This window comes from Mixophyes fleayi, chromosome 1 (genome assembly GCF_038048845.1).
Source record: "Mixophyes fleayi isolate aMixFle1 chromosome 1, aMixFle1.hap1, whole genome shotgun sequence".
Taxonomy (NCBI): domain Eukaryota; kingdom Metazoa; phylum Chordata; class Amphibia; order Anura; family Limnodynastidae; genus Mixophyes; species Mixophyes fleayi.
Genome location: NC_134402.1, coordinates 413812024 through 413830158, shown reverse-complemented (window position 1 = coordinate 413830158; position 18135 = coordinate 413812024). Strand labels below are relative to the sequence as shown.

The following is an 18135-nucleotide window of genomic DNA, read 5'->3' as shown; positions in this document are numbered from 1 at the left end:
GTAAATACCGTTAATACGGTAGTTTACTAGCTGAATTTCATCAGCGAGTAATTACCGTATTAACGCTAATATTTTTTGAGCGCTCGTTTTCCGGGGATCTCGCTAACAATTGAATACCCCCCTAATAGTCCAAAAAAATAATAATAATGTGAGTGAATTAACTTGTACACACAAACTTTCTAACAATTGTTCACTTTCTGTCCATTGCTTGGTACAATATAATGGAATGATATGGGGGCGCTCATTATACACATAGTACACTATGCTGTAGGGAGGCTTTCAGAACATACTCCAAGGGGTATATTTACTAAACTGCAGGTTTGAACGAGTGATGTTGCCTATAGCAACCAATCAGATTCTATCTGTCATTTATTTAGTACATTCTACAAAATCACAGCTAGTCTGATTGGTTGCTATAGGCAACATCTCCACTTCTTCACACCCGCATTTTAGTAAATATACCCCCAAGCCTCCCTGCAGTGAGTGCCTTCAAATGCTGTTATTCACACTTACAAAAATATAAAATATTTTGTATAGTTTGGAGCGTCAATTGTATACTATTATATAAATGTGGATTTGTCATAGTAAAATTAATATTTGTTATTTGGCCAAAACTTAATATATCACGTTAACCATTTGTGCACATGAGTATGGACATTTCTTTTTTATGTATTGAACAAGATTGTATTATTGTTTGCTGTATCAAGAAAGAAAATGCATATTTGTTACTCACATACTGGGCCTGATCCACGTATGGCCGTATGTCCCTTTGCATGCCGTAGGTTGCGTAAAATAGCTCTGCACATGCTCTAAAATGAACCCAAGTGCATGCAATTCATGCCTGTACGCAAATGACACTTACTACTGCCTAAGACTTTAAGGGTGGAGTGGGGGATTGCAGATGTAGATGAACGCAGGCAATGTACAGTAAGGGAGTGCCATAGGCGTTTCAATGCAGATGCATCCGATCCAAATCCCCGGGTGCTTTTAAGTACGTGTTATTTTAGCCGTATGATTTGCACCAGGTGCAGGCAGGTGTAAGTGCCGACTTATAGTGATGACTAAGGATGGGTACACACTACAGAGTTTTCAGCAGATTATCGGGCCAATCACACGATAAATGACCTTTCTCCCCAATATCACATTAGTGTGCACGCTCCAACAATGAACGATTATCATTCCAAAGCTCATCGTATCGTTTCATTTGATTTTTAAACCAAACTAAAAAAGTCCTTCAACGATGTCGCTCCAATCCTGCAGTATGTATGCACTGAGAGCCAATAGTCTCCATAGATCTCTATGGAGTGTGCAGAGTCACGATCTTTTCAGCCGATGGTTATGACAGATGAAGAGCACAGATCTGAAGGTAAATCTTGTAAAACGCGTTTAGTGTGTACACATTAATCGGCACATTGATGAGGACTTTTTTTCAGTTGCTGACAAAATTGTTAACGATATCACATCGAGAGAAATTTTCTGTAGTGTGTACTCAGCCTGACACAGTATATTCTTTGTCTAAAAAGTACACTTATGTGTGCCACTAGATAGCACAGAACATGTGTATGCAATAATAATAGACTATAAAATTAATTGCATCTACAGTACACTTTAAAAACTTCTGATTTCTGTATTTAATGTTCAAAAAAAGTACAAATATTTGTATTAATGATTATAGTATTAAGTGTTGTTTATTTGTTTTAGAATTGTTTTTTGCATACGTTCTGATGGGACTTGATACTGTACATATGCATGTGCATATCCTGCACTCTGTTGTGTCTACAAGCAGCAAGTAACATTTAGGCAGAGTGTATTTATACCAAGATTCAAATGGAATAATATATTGAGACTGACTTGTATTAGAATACGTTCAGAAATATGCTCAAGTCTTGTGCTCGTTTTTTTAAACACAAGTTGCGTACGAACATGAATCAGGCCCTCTGTGCGCTTTCTAAATTGTTTCTATATACCTGCTGAACTGGATGGAGTCCTGCAAGTGGCTGCTTCCACCTCCTTTCACTCAGTGTTGCATATAAAGGCACAATGTGTGTACTGCATGACATATGATCTTGTAAAATATCCTGTGTATCCAAAAGATTGAAGAGCCAACGCTCAGAAGTTACACAAATGTTTAAAATCCTGTTTTTTAGCCCATAGAAGATGGAACAGAATGCCCAACGACTGTTTTGACACTTAACATCTATAATTAATATATATATATATATATATATATATATATATATATATATTGACAGTTACTAATATTATAGTATTTTGATGTAAAAACATCAATTCATATAGCTATAATCTGATTTTATATATATATATATATATATATATATATATATATATATATATATATATATATATATATATATAATATATATATATATATATATATATATATATAAAATCAGATTATAGCTATATGAATTGATGTTTTTACATCAAAATACTATAATATTAGTAACTGTCAATATATATATATATATATATTTTTAACACTTCGTCTCTTTAATATATCAAACAGAGTTATGACAGATTGGGGACGTAATATTCAGCTGATATTTGGGAGTGGGAATGGAAAATAGTTTTAGTAAAGTCTTAACGAAGCATCAGTTAAACCTTGACCATCTGTAAGTACCTACCAACAGTGGGTAAAAATCTACAATTAGCCAAGGCAAAGCCGTAACTTTAAATTTTAGCGCCTGGGGCGAGAAAGAAAAATACCGTCTCCCTAGTCCTCAATTTTAACTAAATGAACCTAAAATCTTCAAAAGCTGTGCCCAGGGTTAGGGTTGCTCCCTGGGCGATCGCCCCTATTGCACAGCCCTAGTTACAGCCGTCAGCCAAGGTTCCCCTTACACCTGTTTGTAACATATGGAAATAGTGAAAACTCTGAGATTTATGTGAAAATTTGTCTAGTAAGCTAATCTCTGACGATGCCCCAGTAACTTCCCACCAGTAAGACATTTCTGCTGGAACCCTTAATAAATATAGATGTGTACCTAATGCTGAGAGATGCCCCCCTTCTGCCCATGATAACGCAGGCCATCAATTTAATCAGAGACACTGTGTCTCAATGATGACCCTAGTTTCTAGTACACTGAAAGATCTAGTTGACCACATAGCAGCCTTAGTGATGCGTATGGAGACCCTACATGCTACAATACATAATAAACCATACAGCATAATGGCTGTGCTCATTAATCGTGAATATCATCATGTGCCTCTTGGTGTAAAAGCTCTACACACAATATGGCATAAATGTACAGAAGATTTGGATCCATAAACACCACTAATTGGAGGCTACAAAGAGGAAATATTTTATTAGATTCCTAATCTGTTTACAATCATACTAATATAGACCTTACCAGGTAAAACAGAGATAAACATACAAACAAATACAAAATAATAAAAAAAAACCTCAAATAAGAGCGGATGCTCAGCTGTTACAGTTGTATATATAATTCAGCAACAAATACTTTGCAAAACGTAATATATATACCATAGAGATTGAACTGGTGGCTGCATATATACAAGTCATTCAGCACAATCCAGTGTACACAACAAATGTGGCTGTAAATTAATATAAACCGCTGCAAATTATTAATTTTTTTGTTTTCTTTTTCCTATGCCCTCCTTTGCCTAATATTCTATGTGAGGGACATTTACAACGTATAGACATTGCACCCCTATATAATAGATATATTCTAAGCTGCCAAGAATAATATCACACCCACTGTGTTTGCATCATGCTCCAGTTTTCACTGGACACCCACTGGACCCTCTAACATTAACACCTCCCAACTCTGAGCTAACTACTTTCTAATTCCTGTGTGCTGTCTTACTTTGCCATCTGATCCCATTTAGTGATTCCTTGACAGCTTCCTGTGTGGTACTCTTTTCAGTGTCAGACGTTCCCTACAAACCGCTGTAGCCTCATTTCGAAATGTACCTTTTTACTATAACACAACGTCTGCTGCCCTTTAGTGCTCTTTCCTTCAGTACAGCTCTGACGGTGATGCTGCAATTGTGTCAGATGTTTTAGAAGAACAATATCACAAACCCTTTAATGTGAGTGTAAAAAAACTCACATGTCACAGCCTGCTCTTCCCCCAGGAATTTTCTTACTCCCCAGGCATACGTTTCAACTGTTTCATTAATCAATCTAATGTTCTGCAGCAGTATAAAGACCAGGCCAAATAACACATTGCAGTCTAGCGTATCTCAATATAAAATAATTGGTGTCGCAACTAATTCACCACCAGTGTACGTAGCACCTGTAGAAAATTAAAAGTTTTAGACAAGGGAAAATGTGCATAGTGTAAGAACAATTGGCGTTCCATACCCTGAAGAGTTTATATTTAAAGAGACCTACTTGTTAGGTAACCACAGCCCACAGGCGGTGGAGGTCCTATATGGAACCTCTAGTGATCTATAATGAACCGATGGTTCAGCTATGCTGACAAAATGGAGCAGAGATTTTGACAGAGTATATGGGCGAGAAATTAAAATTTCCTGCATTGAGGATGCGTACATGCTGGACACAAGCCATTGCAAAACAATCAGTATATGTGACTGGATCAATTATAAACGACTTCTGGTATCAATTTAATGAAGGGAAATAGCCCAGGGCGCATATTTATATAATTGCATAGGCACTTATTTTTTTGTATATTGTGATATAGGAAATCGTTATCTCTGAGACCAAGGTAGAAAAGTTGGTTTCTGTAGAATTTCATAGATAAGTGTAAATTTTATTAGCTCTGAAATGCATGTAAATTCATGTTTGTGTAAATAGAGTATATCCTGATTCTAAAAATAGACTATTTCTGAACTGTATAAAAGATGAGCTGGGTGAGCATGTAAGTGTTCTTCTGAGTTCAACATCTGACTTGATCACTGATACCTCTAATCAGTGAGATGAGATCTGCTTGAAGAGCTAGGACAGGATCATTGTATCATGTCCGACTGCTCTTTTCTCTCTAGGCTCCCAAGCGCATTGGACTAGAAGCAGTGTGCAGATTACGGTGGTGTGCTAGAGAGGATCTCCATAAAGGGCTACATGGAGGGAAGCTAACTACCTAGACGGGATGCCCAAAAGTCGCCAACCACTTTAAATGCATAGTCCCGACCATAATGGGAATCACCGCTCACTGATAAATGCAAATATGTAAAGAAAAAAAGATCTCTGTGTAGAACCTTTGATGTCCCTATGTTTTTCAAAACAAATACTTTAAAGATGATGCCAGCATAGTTTTAGTAGTTTAATCAACTATTTAGATTTTGCATTACGGTGCTTATAGAAACCATCTGTCTCAAGGCATGGATCACCCCTAGATGGCCTTTAGCAATAGATAATGACTGAGATATTTGTGATTTTTTATTTGATGTGGCAATAGACTTTAAAGCCTGTTGTCAATAAAGGACTAATTCCACCAAACTCAAAAGATGGACTATAATATAAGCAAAGATCAGGAGGTGTTCAGTGGTTATGGGTTCTAACTGTGTAATAAAACAAAAACATATTGGATGACGATAGGTTGAACCCAGATATTGTGGCCATAATGAATAACTAGAAATCAATAAATATAGGCATCAACCTCAGCACTGAGGATACTTCAATTCTAATAAAGAAATTATCAGCTAACTACTAACCTCTCCTCTATTGTACAGTTATTTTTAAGTAAAAATGAATTAAGAACATTTAATAAAAAAAGGATTCGTTAGTAATTTCCAGTATAACTTAACAAACGGTGGAACATTTTCACTAGACTTTAATGAGTGTTTAAACTAAGATTGTATCTTTAAGCATAATGGGAATTCCAAAAGGCTCTGGTAGAGGGAGAGGAGAGTGAGAATGTGACTGACACCTCCACTATAAGATACAGAAAAGGAAGCATTTTCCAGGGTAAAATAAATTCTTAAACATGAGGTCATGAACTGAAAGCTGCAGGGGGTGGAATGGGAGTAAGAAAGCAAACCAACACTACGCTCTAAAGACACTGGAGCGTAGAAAAGATTTCCTGATAAACACAACAGTAACAAGTTAGTGGATCATGTATGACAGCTGAGTGCAATGTGTAAGCTGAGAGCGTTTGTGTCTAGATTGTGACTGCTATCGCGCCACTATGCTATCTGCGCTTGCGAAGATTGCGACGAATACATTTTGCTGGGATGTACTCAGATATAATTAAGTACAGCAGCACATACTCTTAAAACAAAATCCCACTTGATGCCCAGAATCCCATTGGATAGGGATCCAGCAGTCCCATGATTCTCCATGGCTCATAGTTCCATAATGACCCCGTGTTCATACCTGCCAACAGAGGTTGATGACAAAACTAACCGGACAATCTGTGTCGGCAACGTCTATTTCTACATTCAAACACCAGGCTGCTAGCCCCAGAGGAACTTGTGTCTGCAGGAGCTGACAGAGGTTATATTGTCCTGAACCGCAGTGGGTGGGGTTTCATGTACGGGAGAGGGCAGATTCCTTTTCAATTTGGTTTATATATGGGTAACTTCTACTTCTATATAAGCTTTGTATTTAGAAAAATAATTTTGCTCTAAATGGTGCTTAATGGGAGTATAAAAGTGCTGTCTTTGGACACCATCACCTTATTGCGGTCTCCCCTCACTATACAGCAAATTAAGAGGAAGGGGTTGGCTTAATGAGATGGGTGTCAGCAGTCGCGGCGGTGACCCTTCCTGTCCTGCTCGTGACGTCTCGGCCGTCTCCATGACGATCGGGCGTCACTTCCGGTTCCCACTCTGGGAAACAACCGGGACGCGCCCGGCCAGCTGTCAAACAGCCGGGCTCGCGCGCAGGGCTGTATTAATCCAGCCATCCTTGACTGATTAATTATGCTGTAGCTTATTCATTAGTGCGGCTGGGCGCACTAGATCCTATTGGCCCCACTATTATTATTAATTAGTCAGGTCCTGGGAATACTATCAGGGCTTTGCCCTGATTGGCTGTTAGCACTATTTAAGGCAGGGAGGTCTGAGCCTCACTGCCGGTTATAGCGTCCTGTTCCAGTACTGCTGCCTGCTACTTTGTTGCTGTGTTTGGTGTTTAACCTGAGATTGATTACCCGTGTATGACCCTTGCCTGATCCTGGACTCTGAACCTGTGCTTCTGACCCTGATCTATTGCCCGAACCCGGATTCTGAACCTCTGCTAGTGACCCTGATCTTACGCCTGTCCCTGGATCCCGAACCTGTGCCTGTGACCTTGACCTTTCTGCCTATACCTGACATTTCCTCTGGTGCCCTGCCCAGTCCGCTGACATCTGGCCTGTCGCTACTCCGTGTGCAACCTCCTATACCTGTGCGCTACCGTGCAAGCATAAAAACTCATACTACTCTGAGCATAAGACCTGGGGGCATCTGAGTACCTGTGAGCATAACCAGTCTCTACGGGAAAGGCGGCTGCTAAAGGTGAAGACCTCTTCTACCTGTTCTATGAGTTTATGCCGCACTGGTGGCCATAACAATGGGGTGTCCAAAATTGGGCTAGCCCTTTAAAAAAATGACTATTACTTTGTTTGGCTGATTCATTATTTATTTCCAGCCTCAAGGTTCCTTGTGAATTGATAAAGCTGCATTTTCAAGACTATGGACTCACAAAATGTCCCCACTGTGTGCAGGAAGTTATTATGTAGAGGCTTGTGAATGTGACTGTCCTTAAAAGGAGGGGGGGGCACCAAATTCCACATCTGAGGTGTCACATTACAAATCTCCAATGGATTGTGACACAGAACAGGAAATTCCAACATTGCCACCTTAATACAAGCACAATGGTGCATGTAGAACTCAACGTCTTCACATCCTAGACTTTGACACATAAGTGTCATGTGTTCTGTGGGGGGCAGGTGATGTTATGGAGCCTTGTGACTGGAAAACAAATCTCCGCAGCTGTATCAACATTCAAATAAAAGGAATATTATTTTATTAAACGGACCAGCTTGTCACTAATAATTAAAAATGAAGGCAGGAAATTGTGAGTAACAGTTTGCCATTCATAGACAGGTAGGGCCAGTTCAGCGGCAGATAGGTAGAGGAAATACTAAAGACATTTGTAATCCAGACACTACATTTAAGAAGCAAAAATAATAATTAGGAAACTCATGATTGATGCCATAAATGTAATCACCTCAGTTTAAAGAGCACTCTGGATTACAAGTGTGAAGTCTCACTGATTTACAGTAGTCAGACATAGAAATGTGGAATTTTATGGAAGAAAATAACCAATCAGCTACACTAGTCTGCCCAATTCCCATGTAAACTGTATATTAATGAAATGTTTGGACTTATATGTGCCCAATCTGCCCCACATAATTTTATTTAAAATGATTTTTTCCACCACATGTACACACTTTGACAACTTTACAAGATACATTGGATGACAGTGATTAGCACTTCTGCTTCACAGTTGTTGGGTCATGAGTTGGATTCTGGACCAGGGAATCCAACTCTTATCTGTGTGGAGTTTATATGTTCTGCCCGTGTTTGCCTGCGTTTCCTCTGGGTGCTCCGGTTTCCTCCCACAGTCAAAAAACATACATCTAGGCTAAATGACTGGTGACAAAATTAGGAAATTTAGTCTGTAAGCTCCAATGGGGTATGGACTGATGTCAATGACAATTATTCTCTGTACAGCGCTGCATAACTGTTGGCGCTATATAAATAAACAAATGAATGATGATGATATGTTTCCGAATTAAGGTGTATGGGAGTCACTCTTAAAGACGGGTCCATATTATACTTGGCTCTTAATACCCTTAATTTAAAGTGCACCTTCACCTACTATAGGGACTGCCATTTAGTTGTATATATATCAGTATATAGCCTATTACATCACTAACTAGTGACATCTCCAAGGCATGCAATGTTTGGAATGCTTTGAAGAGGTCACTGTTTCCAAGTGTATTGAGAGACTGAATATACGCCTATACCTTGTGTAGGTGGTAGCGTTATTTTAACCTGCACTCCCTTACAACAGTTGGAAAAATTAACACAAATCTCCAGACATCTGACCAGAGCCTGTGTCCAGTTTGCATTCTGCTTGTGAAGTTTATTTTTTTCAAGTTGAGTATACAAGTTCACTTTTTTCAAACTCTAAATATAATATTATATATTGTATACTTTAAAAAAGCAACAAAAAACAAATCTAAACAAAGGTGGCAATAATATGCAAGTTACTTTCGCAAATAAGGTGGCTACTTATCCTAATCTGTCCCTCATTCCTTCTCTACTGTTCTCAATTTGGGTCTACAACATACATTTTTTAGGATACATTTTGCTATCTCCCAAAACTGTATGGTTCAAATATTCACCATAAATGTATCAACCATTTGAATTTGGCTTTCTTTTGTGATTATTGATACACAGTGAACCAGATTATACGACATCTATGTATCCGCAAAAGTGTACTACTATGTATAAAGCAATAATACATTATTAGGAGTACTTGCATGACATATCAATATTCCTGGAGAAAATACAAAAAACACTCCTGAGCGTATGTATAAAATGAATCTCCCGGATGGCTGCAGCAAATTGTCAATAATACAGGCATTTAATTATGCTCTCATTTAAGGAGCTGAAATGTTAAAATGAGGGACTTATATACACAATTAGCACAACGGCCAGGAAAAACTGTGGTACAAAGTTACTGAATAAAGCTACACTAAGGATGCTGACAGTGAAATGCACAGCAATGAATAAGCTGGAATTGGAAGTAATTCTCTGGAACAATGTAAAACAGATTGCATAATAACATATTTTGATTTTTTTTTTTCCAACTCACTTGTGACCAATCTCATGTGCAATGGTAAATGCAGAACCCAAGCCAATGTCTTCATTAATGCTGCAACTCCGCTCCGGCTCACACATTCCAGCCACTGAGGCCAAGCCTAAATAAACAGAAGGAGACACAAAGGGTCAGGCCAAGGTGTTTCAGTCTTATAAATGCCTGGATTCTTTTTAATAACCTCCACATATAGAAGGAGCAGTTGGCAAAAGGTTAACTTTCGAGCCATTTACAAAATCACTGGGGGGAATTTCACTTTGCAGGCTAGACATTAATATTTTTTGAACTGCAGTCAGTGCTGGAAAATGTCTAGACTAGGGGTTAGATTTATAAATTTTACTTCTGGTAACTTGGGACCACCTAGTAACTTGAGCCAGGAGAGGGAATTCAACAAAGTATTTCTACTTTAACATTCTTGAGGCAGCAGAAAGAAAAATAAAAAAAAATAAAAAAAGAAGTATCCACATTATTTTTCTAAAGAGATCTGTTTAAGTTTAGTGTGTTCAGAAAAAAATAAGCAAGTTTTTATATGCCTAAAAAAGCTCATAGTAGAAAAAGGAAAGAAGAAGAAATACAATAAAACAAATGGATAATTTTATCAAAATCTTCTAAAAAAAAGAACAGTGGAGGTGTTGCCCATAGCAACCAGTCAGAATCTGGCTATCGTTTGCAAGAATGTACTAGATAAATGATAGCTAGAATTTGATTGTTTGGTATGGGCAACCTCTGCACTTTTGCTTTTAGACAGTTTGAAAATTCTACCCCAAGAACTCATGCAGCACACTTATATAACAAAAGTTTTTCTTAGATTTTCCTTGTAAATTAAACACAAAGGAGGAACGTATGTGAAATAAAATCATACAGTACGACCAGCATGACATGACAACAAGTGAGGACAGCATTCCACAGACTCAAACAATGAATAGCAATACAAAATAACACGTAAAATCATCTGGTCCCCCTTCCTGTCCGTTCATACCACCAAATTTATTAAATTTGGTCCAAGGAAGTCAACTTTATGAGAGTCATTTACTAACAAGTATGAAAATGTGCAGTAAGCTATAGTAAACAATAGGGCACCTGCATTTTTGGCATTACATCAGGCCTGGGCAACCTGTGGCTCACCATGTGTTGTGAAACTACAAGTCCCAGCATACATTACCAGCTACCAGCAGGCAAAGCATGCTGGGGCTTGTAGTTTCACAACACCTGGAGAGCCAAAGCTTATCCAGACCTGTACTAGATCAATCAAAATTGGGCACTGATCGACTACAATGGATTAGTGTACATTTGCACATATGTTAATAAATGAGCCACAAATGCATTGTTGGGTTCAAAAATATTTTAAAATTAGCAGTTAACAATATATAGCTAATAAAATCATAATGCTTTATAAAGTACATGTGATAAATAATACAGAAAGCAAACTAGTAAATATAAGTACACAGATAAGCCATAGAACAACTCACACATAAACATTTGTGTACATGAGTTACGAAAAATAAACTCATTTGTTTCAAATCCTACACTCTCTTTGTATTGCAACTTGTTTGAATTTTACATTTTTAATAAGATGAATACGATTTGGCAGGTCTTTCTGCTACATTTCACTCTTTATTTTCTTCTCATAGCGTTCTTTTGACTTAATCTAGTCACACCTGAGCTATTTTTTTACGGTTTTCTCTGTTAATGACTGTCGATTGATACATTCTCACTTCCCTTCAAACATGTACTTGTAATGGATACTTCTCCAGTTCAATCCATATTCTCCAACTGTTGTTGTGTTCTTTCCATATACAACCCTTTATTAGTCCCAGCTTTGAATATATGCATGTCCTCCAATATAAAAGTACAGAAAAGCCCTGCATATAAATCATCATTATTATTGTTGATTTGTAAGGTACCACAAAAGCCTGCAGTGCAGGAGTCAGAATAAGGTATCATACAAAATAAAAATATACACACAAGGTGAACGAAAGAGGTGCAGGCATGAGACAAAGGGTAGAAAGGGCTCTACTCATGAGAATTTACAAACTAGAGGGAGATGGCCATGCTGAGAAAATAAGAGCGAGTGGGACTCAAAGAGTGGAGATGGGACTGTGGCTGGTAGACAATCTTACGGTAGTAGTATTAGGTGGGGTTGTGATAGGCTATAGTGAAGAGCTGGATGTGAGAGAGCGCTGGAACGATTGAAGATGGGGTAGAGAGATCCTACGCAGGAAGCAGCAGAGAGAAGTCTTGGAGGTGACTTGAATTGGATTCTGGAGGTAATAGGGAGCCAGTGTAGCAAATTGCAGAGTGGCGCAGCAGTGGGGGGCAACTAGACAGTCAGAAGTATCCCGATGGATGGGGTTGATTTTGCCTTTGAAATTGGTGGCGAAGTTGTGGGTAATGAGGGAAAAAGGGAAAGTTAGTGGACGTGGGGAGCGAAGGCAGAATTCAAAGTATGAGGAACATTTTGTACTGTTTATCAGATGTACGAGATCTATAGTAGTGTTGTGCTTGTCAGCCTGGAATTATGCCAACAAACAGTTGTACGACTACATTTAAATAAGAATGTGTAGCAGCAAAAGCTACACAGATCTCTCCCTGCTTTGGGGATGACCACTATGGAGGTACCAGATGTGGCATTGTCGAAGGTCCCCCCTTCCAACATGTAGCTAAAAAGATAAATAATCCATCTGGCCCTGTTGGCAATGAAGTCTTGAGTGCATGGCTTTGAGTGTTCCTGTGATCTGTGATTGGAACATTGAGCACTTCTATCTCAGACTGTGCTAATTTAAAAAGTTTGCACGAGTTTGCTACACATATATTCAACTGGTCCAAAATGTGCAAGAAACTATACAATACCTCTAATCGGAGGATGGGAGTATGAGGTCTTTGTTTTATTTTCTAGGAAGTAATGAGGGGGGGAAAGATGCACTGACACCTAATATACTCCCGGCGGCCATTGAACCAATGATGAAGGGACCAATATCTATATTGAACAACAAACAGAACAAGTTATAAGAAGAGGGTTGAAATATCCTAGGAATGAGCATTAGAACTGTGTGAACTGGAGTGACTACTATATATGAACCCATCACACCAGATTTCAGAAAATGTATGGGTTCTATTGTTCAAATATGATGAGATTTTTTTCCATTAAAGACAAGAACCAAATTTTATTTAGGAGATGTTGTCTGGAGTGGGGGGGGAGGGGGGTCTGGATTTTTTCCAGTTCTTCCCAGAAAAAAGGACCAGGGGCATTTAGAGATCTGAACCTGAGTAACCTCACTGATTAAAGAAGTCACGTCATAACAAAACAGAGCAATTATTGGGCAGGATCACCAGATATGGAGAAAGGATCCCCATTCACCACAGACTGACCAACAAAGGTCAGATGTGGTTCTGTATATCATTTTCAGCATAGATGGGACCAGGTACCACTGAAAATAAATTTTATAAGCTTTTTCTTTCATAAGTGAGTAGATAGAGGCCTTCAAGACCCATTCCCTAATTGTTGACCAGGTGTCCTCATCTGGTGGCTTGCCCAAATCAGTCTCCCACTGAAGTTCATGAGATAGGGTATTGGACTGCCTGGAGGTGACGATAATGTTATAAAGGTTAGAAATAATACCTCTTTGAAGAGGGTCTTGAACACAGAGAGATTCCAGTGGAGTCAACAGCAGGTTTTAAAAGAGATTCAATATAGTGTTTTACCTGAATGTATGCGAAAGGGCTGACAGACGGGAAATCAAACTTCTCCTGTAGGGATGGCAATGGAATGCAGTGACCAGATTCTAGTACATCCCTGATTAACCTGATGCCTAACATGTGCCAAGATAGAAAACGAGGGTGGCTTTGCCCTGGGGAAAAAGCAGGATTATCCCAGAGAGACGCTATGGGGAAGGTACAGTGGTGGCTTCAAAGTGTAGTTTACAGTAGTCCCATATCTAACACGTGAAGGAGGAGACAGGGTGAGAGCTCAAAGCTCTATGCCGATCACATGCCAGTATTCCCAGTGCTGAGCCCAAGAACGCCACCTTAAAGAGGGAGGATTCCAAGTCTATACATCTCGGCCAAGTCCTTTGGAGAACCACATTACGGCCTAGTTCAGATAGGTAGCATTATAATAGAGGTGAATATCTGGAAAACATCTACGTCCATTATGCATAGTTTTGCATAAAGTAGCAAATCTAGGGATTGGGGGTTTGAGGCGCCAGACAAATTGGGAAAACCAGTGATGTAATTGTAACAGAGTAGATATAGGTACCTTCACCGGAAACGTCTGTAACAGGTAGAGTTAATAGAGCGGTATATTCATTTTAAGGGAAACAATCCTGCCTAACCAAAAACTAATCATTTATTGCCATGTGAGCAGATCCAGCTTGATTGTGTAATGTCATGAGAGAAGTTCACTGAGTACTAAAAGTATCATACTTGGAAGTTATGTAGATCCCCAAGTATTTTAATTTAGAGCTCTGCCATGGAGAAATTAAAGTTACTCTTAAGGAGATCCAGGGTGAGAGATGGCAGATGGAGCAAGGGACTCTGTTTTGGAGAGGCTGATCTTATACTCCGAGAGGGAAAGCCGTAGGCAGCGGAAACATTAAATAAATTTGGAATAGAGCTATGAGGCGAGGTCAACGTGAGGAGGATATCATCCACAAATAAGTTGAGCTTACATTCTCCATACCCGACCATGACTCTTAATATCCCGGGAGAGACATATTTTTGCCGCTAGGAGCTCAATCACAAGAGCAAGAATCAATGGTGATAGGGGACACCCCTGACGGGTGCCATTTACAATCAAAAGAGAGGAGGAAAGTACTCCTTTACACCGAGACCCTCGCTAGGGGGCCAGAATATAGGGCCTGGATCCATTGTAAGAAATGACCATCAAATCCAAACTTTTTAAGTGTTTCTAACATAAAAGGCCAATTAATGTGGTCAAAGGCAATCTTAGCATCCAAAGAGAGCACAATGGCTGGGATATAGGAGATGTTAACACAAAGCATAATATCAATAACACGCCTACTGTTGTCACATGCTTGTCTGCCTGGTATAAAGTCAACTTGATCTTTATGGATTAGATAAGGTAACACTTTGTGAAGATGCTCCGCAAGAGAATTCGCATATATTTTAACGTCTGTGTTCAAGAGTGAAATGGGCCTATAATTGGTGCAATGTGAGGTATCCTTGCTCTCTTTAGGAATAACAATGATTCTAGCTTCAAGAGCTTCTATGGAGACCCACCATTTAGCACACTGTTGATCATATCGATAAGATAAGGCGAAAGTAGGGCATTAAATGTTTTATAATACATGGCTCTGAAGCCATCTGGGCCAGGAGCTTCATTCAGTTTTAGATTTTTGATGATATTAGAAATCTCTCGTGGGGTGAAATCTGCTCCCAGCACCTCTAGTGCGCAAGGTAGAAGTCTAGGCATGTGGCATTGGGATAGAAAGTCCCAGATTGATTCCATCGACCCAAGAGGTGAACTACCTTTAGGTGAAATGTTATAAAGTTTACTGTAGAATCTCTGGAACTCCTCAGTGATTTGGTCAGGGTCATGTGTAGTGACTTCCAAATGTGATTTAAAATGAGTTACATTACTTTGAGAATCCAATTGGGTATTGTTTGATCTCATCATAGGTCCTAATGTGTGGGTGAGATGAAGGAGTGTGTGTACTGCTATAATAACTCTCCTCTCTGCTGTTATGAAAGTGTGTGACTGGAACTCTGCAGTGAATCAATATGGGAACTCCACTGTGCTTTGAGCTAGATTCCAACTTGTAAAAATAATGTACATACACTTTCATGTTTTAAAGTTTACTTATCACCTATACACAATGGATGCAGCCTTTTTGTAGGCAGCATATTACAGCCTATCCATGCACTGTGAACTAGGGGCATCATTGGGGCACAAGGAATGCCTGTAGGCCTGCATGTTAAGCTCTGTAGGCAATGAGTGCCGTTTAAAGAAGGCATCTTCCCAATGAAAACAGAAAGAGGTAAAAAATAACGTACTGTAACACACAAATAAAGCTTGATGTTACAGCATCATTGGATATGACTATCCCTATTTACTCTGGGGGGAAAGTTCTACCTGTTTTATGTAAGAAAATCCGTTTCTATTGAGCTTCAAGGATATGAATAAAAAATAAAAAACTTATGCGGGTTAGTTGATCTAAAGTTTAAAAACAAGTACTATTTTACGGATTTACATGCTGATTTTATACAATAAATGGGACAACTGTATTTTACAGGGGAAGAAAACTGAAAAGACCATACATTACCATTTAGTGCGTCTTAGTTCTTGGAAAAATACACACTTGGAAGAGAGCATACCCAAAGGAGAAGTGAACTCCTTCATCACAGAAAAACTGAATGGGCCACTACAGAATAATCCAATGCCATGATTGTTCTAAACACAGAATAAGCTCTAAAGAGGTCAGTGCATGATCTGATTGGCATGTATTACGTTTCCTGTTGAAGGAACCTGCGATTTGTTATAAGCTGGCAGATGAACGAAAGATATTCCTGGTGTTTTCAGACTGAAATGTCATAATGTTACAATGGCTGGCCTATTGAGTTAACACTCGGCTGAATGAAAGGTTCCACTCATGTTAAACTGGTTGTGGTATACTTTGGTGCCTCAAATGAAAAATAGAAGAGGCACTATGATTTAATCAATAATGTTCCACATGTCCCAGTTTCTTCAACAGAATTGGTAAGTATCACCTTAAATCTGTAACTTGGAATATTTTTTTATTTAGGCCTGGATTAACAATTTAGCTGGAGTAGGTTCACTTAACTGTTTTGCTTCATGTGGCATTCAAAAATTATTAGAATGACTTGTAAAATAATTTTATTTATAAAAGATAAAATTCATAAAATGTACGGTAAGAGAATTGTATTCAAAAACACAGAAAAGCATACTTTGCCTACACTCCAATTCGGGTAGTTCCCCTGGGAGACCATACCATTCTCCCGAATCCTGCACACTTCTTAGTGAAGTGGGTGAGATGGGGGCCTCAAAGATGCAATTTGTTTCATCATTTTGGCCCTGTGGCTCTATAAGCAAACTCTGCATCGTGCCAAGGGGGCAGACCAAAATAAAGCGAAATTAGGAGTAAAGGAGCAGAGGAATAAAGTTGGCAAGTATGCTGTAACACATCTCTTTATGAATTCTATAGTACTATATAAATTAACAATCTAATTGAAAAAGAATCACTCCACCTCAATGAAACGCAATTGCTCCATGTCTATAGCTGAAACCAAAGAAGAATGAGTAAACGGAGTACTTTTTCATTTCTAATTAGAGGCAAGTGAAGGTAAGTGGGGCTGTGTTTACATCAGCTGCACTAAGCATAGATTTTTCTGGATCGCTTGAAAATAACATTGCAAGGCAATCTGCAACTGTGAATTTGACACAAATGGCCTTCCATTCAAACATACTGTATCACTATAACAGGACAGCTGCGTCTCACAGTTTTAACTTGACTTTGCAAATTCAATGCATTTTAAAAACAAATAATGGTTTTCTTCATCAAATGGTTATTACGTCAACTATTCCAAACACAAGATAAGTATTGAAAAGGTCAAAAGGAATTGTACACCCATACTAAATCATCATCATCAACATTTATTTATATAGCGACAGCAAATTCCATAGCGCTTTACAATTGAGAACAAACATTAATAAAACAATACTGGGTAATATATACAGACAGAGAGATAAGAGGGCCCTGCTCGCAAGCTTACAATCTATGAGACAATGGGAGTTTGAAACACAAGGGCATGTGCTACATCACATTACACATTGGTGCAGATAGAATGCAAAGGTAAATGGTGTTGAGTGGGCTGTGTGACCAGTCACACAGCAATGTTGGTCAGAAGGTTGTTGTCTGGTGTTAGCTGTGTAGAGGGTGGTAATAGGGTACCCTAGGGAGATTAAGATGTTGGTTGAGGAATATTATAAGCGTTTCAGAGAACGCTTGAAGGTTTGAAGACTACAGGAAAGTCTTATTGAGCAAGGGAGGGAATTCCACAAAGTGGGTGCAGTCCGAAAAAATGTCCTGTAACCGGGAATGGGAGGATGTGACGAGAGTGGAAGAGAGACGCAGAACGGAGGTGTCGAGTAGGGAGATATTTCGAGACAAGTGAGGAGATGTATGTCGGTGCAATTTTGTTGATGGCCTTGTAGGTTAGTAGAAGAATTTTATATAGGTTTTGTTGAAAAACAGGCAACCAATGTAGAGACTGACAGAGTGGCTCAGCAGAGGAAGAACTGTTTGCAAGGAAAATCAATCTACCCGCTGCATGCAAAATAG

The 18135-nt window shown here is 38.9% G+C and overlaps 1 protein-coding gene across 4 annotated transcripts in view; it reads right to left on the bottom strand.

Annotated features, from left to right (window-relative positions):
* ADAMTS6 (ADAM metallopeptidase with thrombospondin type 1 motif 6) overlaps positions 1–18135 on the bottom strand; it is a 232850-nt gene that overhangs the window by 111919 nt on the left and 102796 nt on the right. For all 4 annotated transcript variants that reach the window (XM_075182881.1, XM_075182890.1, XM_075182867.1 and 1 more), the window contains one exon: positions 9815–9920. In XM_075182881.1, coding sequence (XP_075038982.1) covers positions 9815–9920 — 106 coding nt within the window. The remainder of the gene's footprint in view (positions 1–9814; positions 9921–18135) is intronic.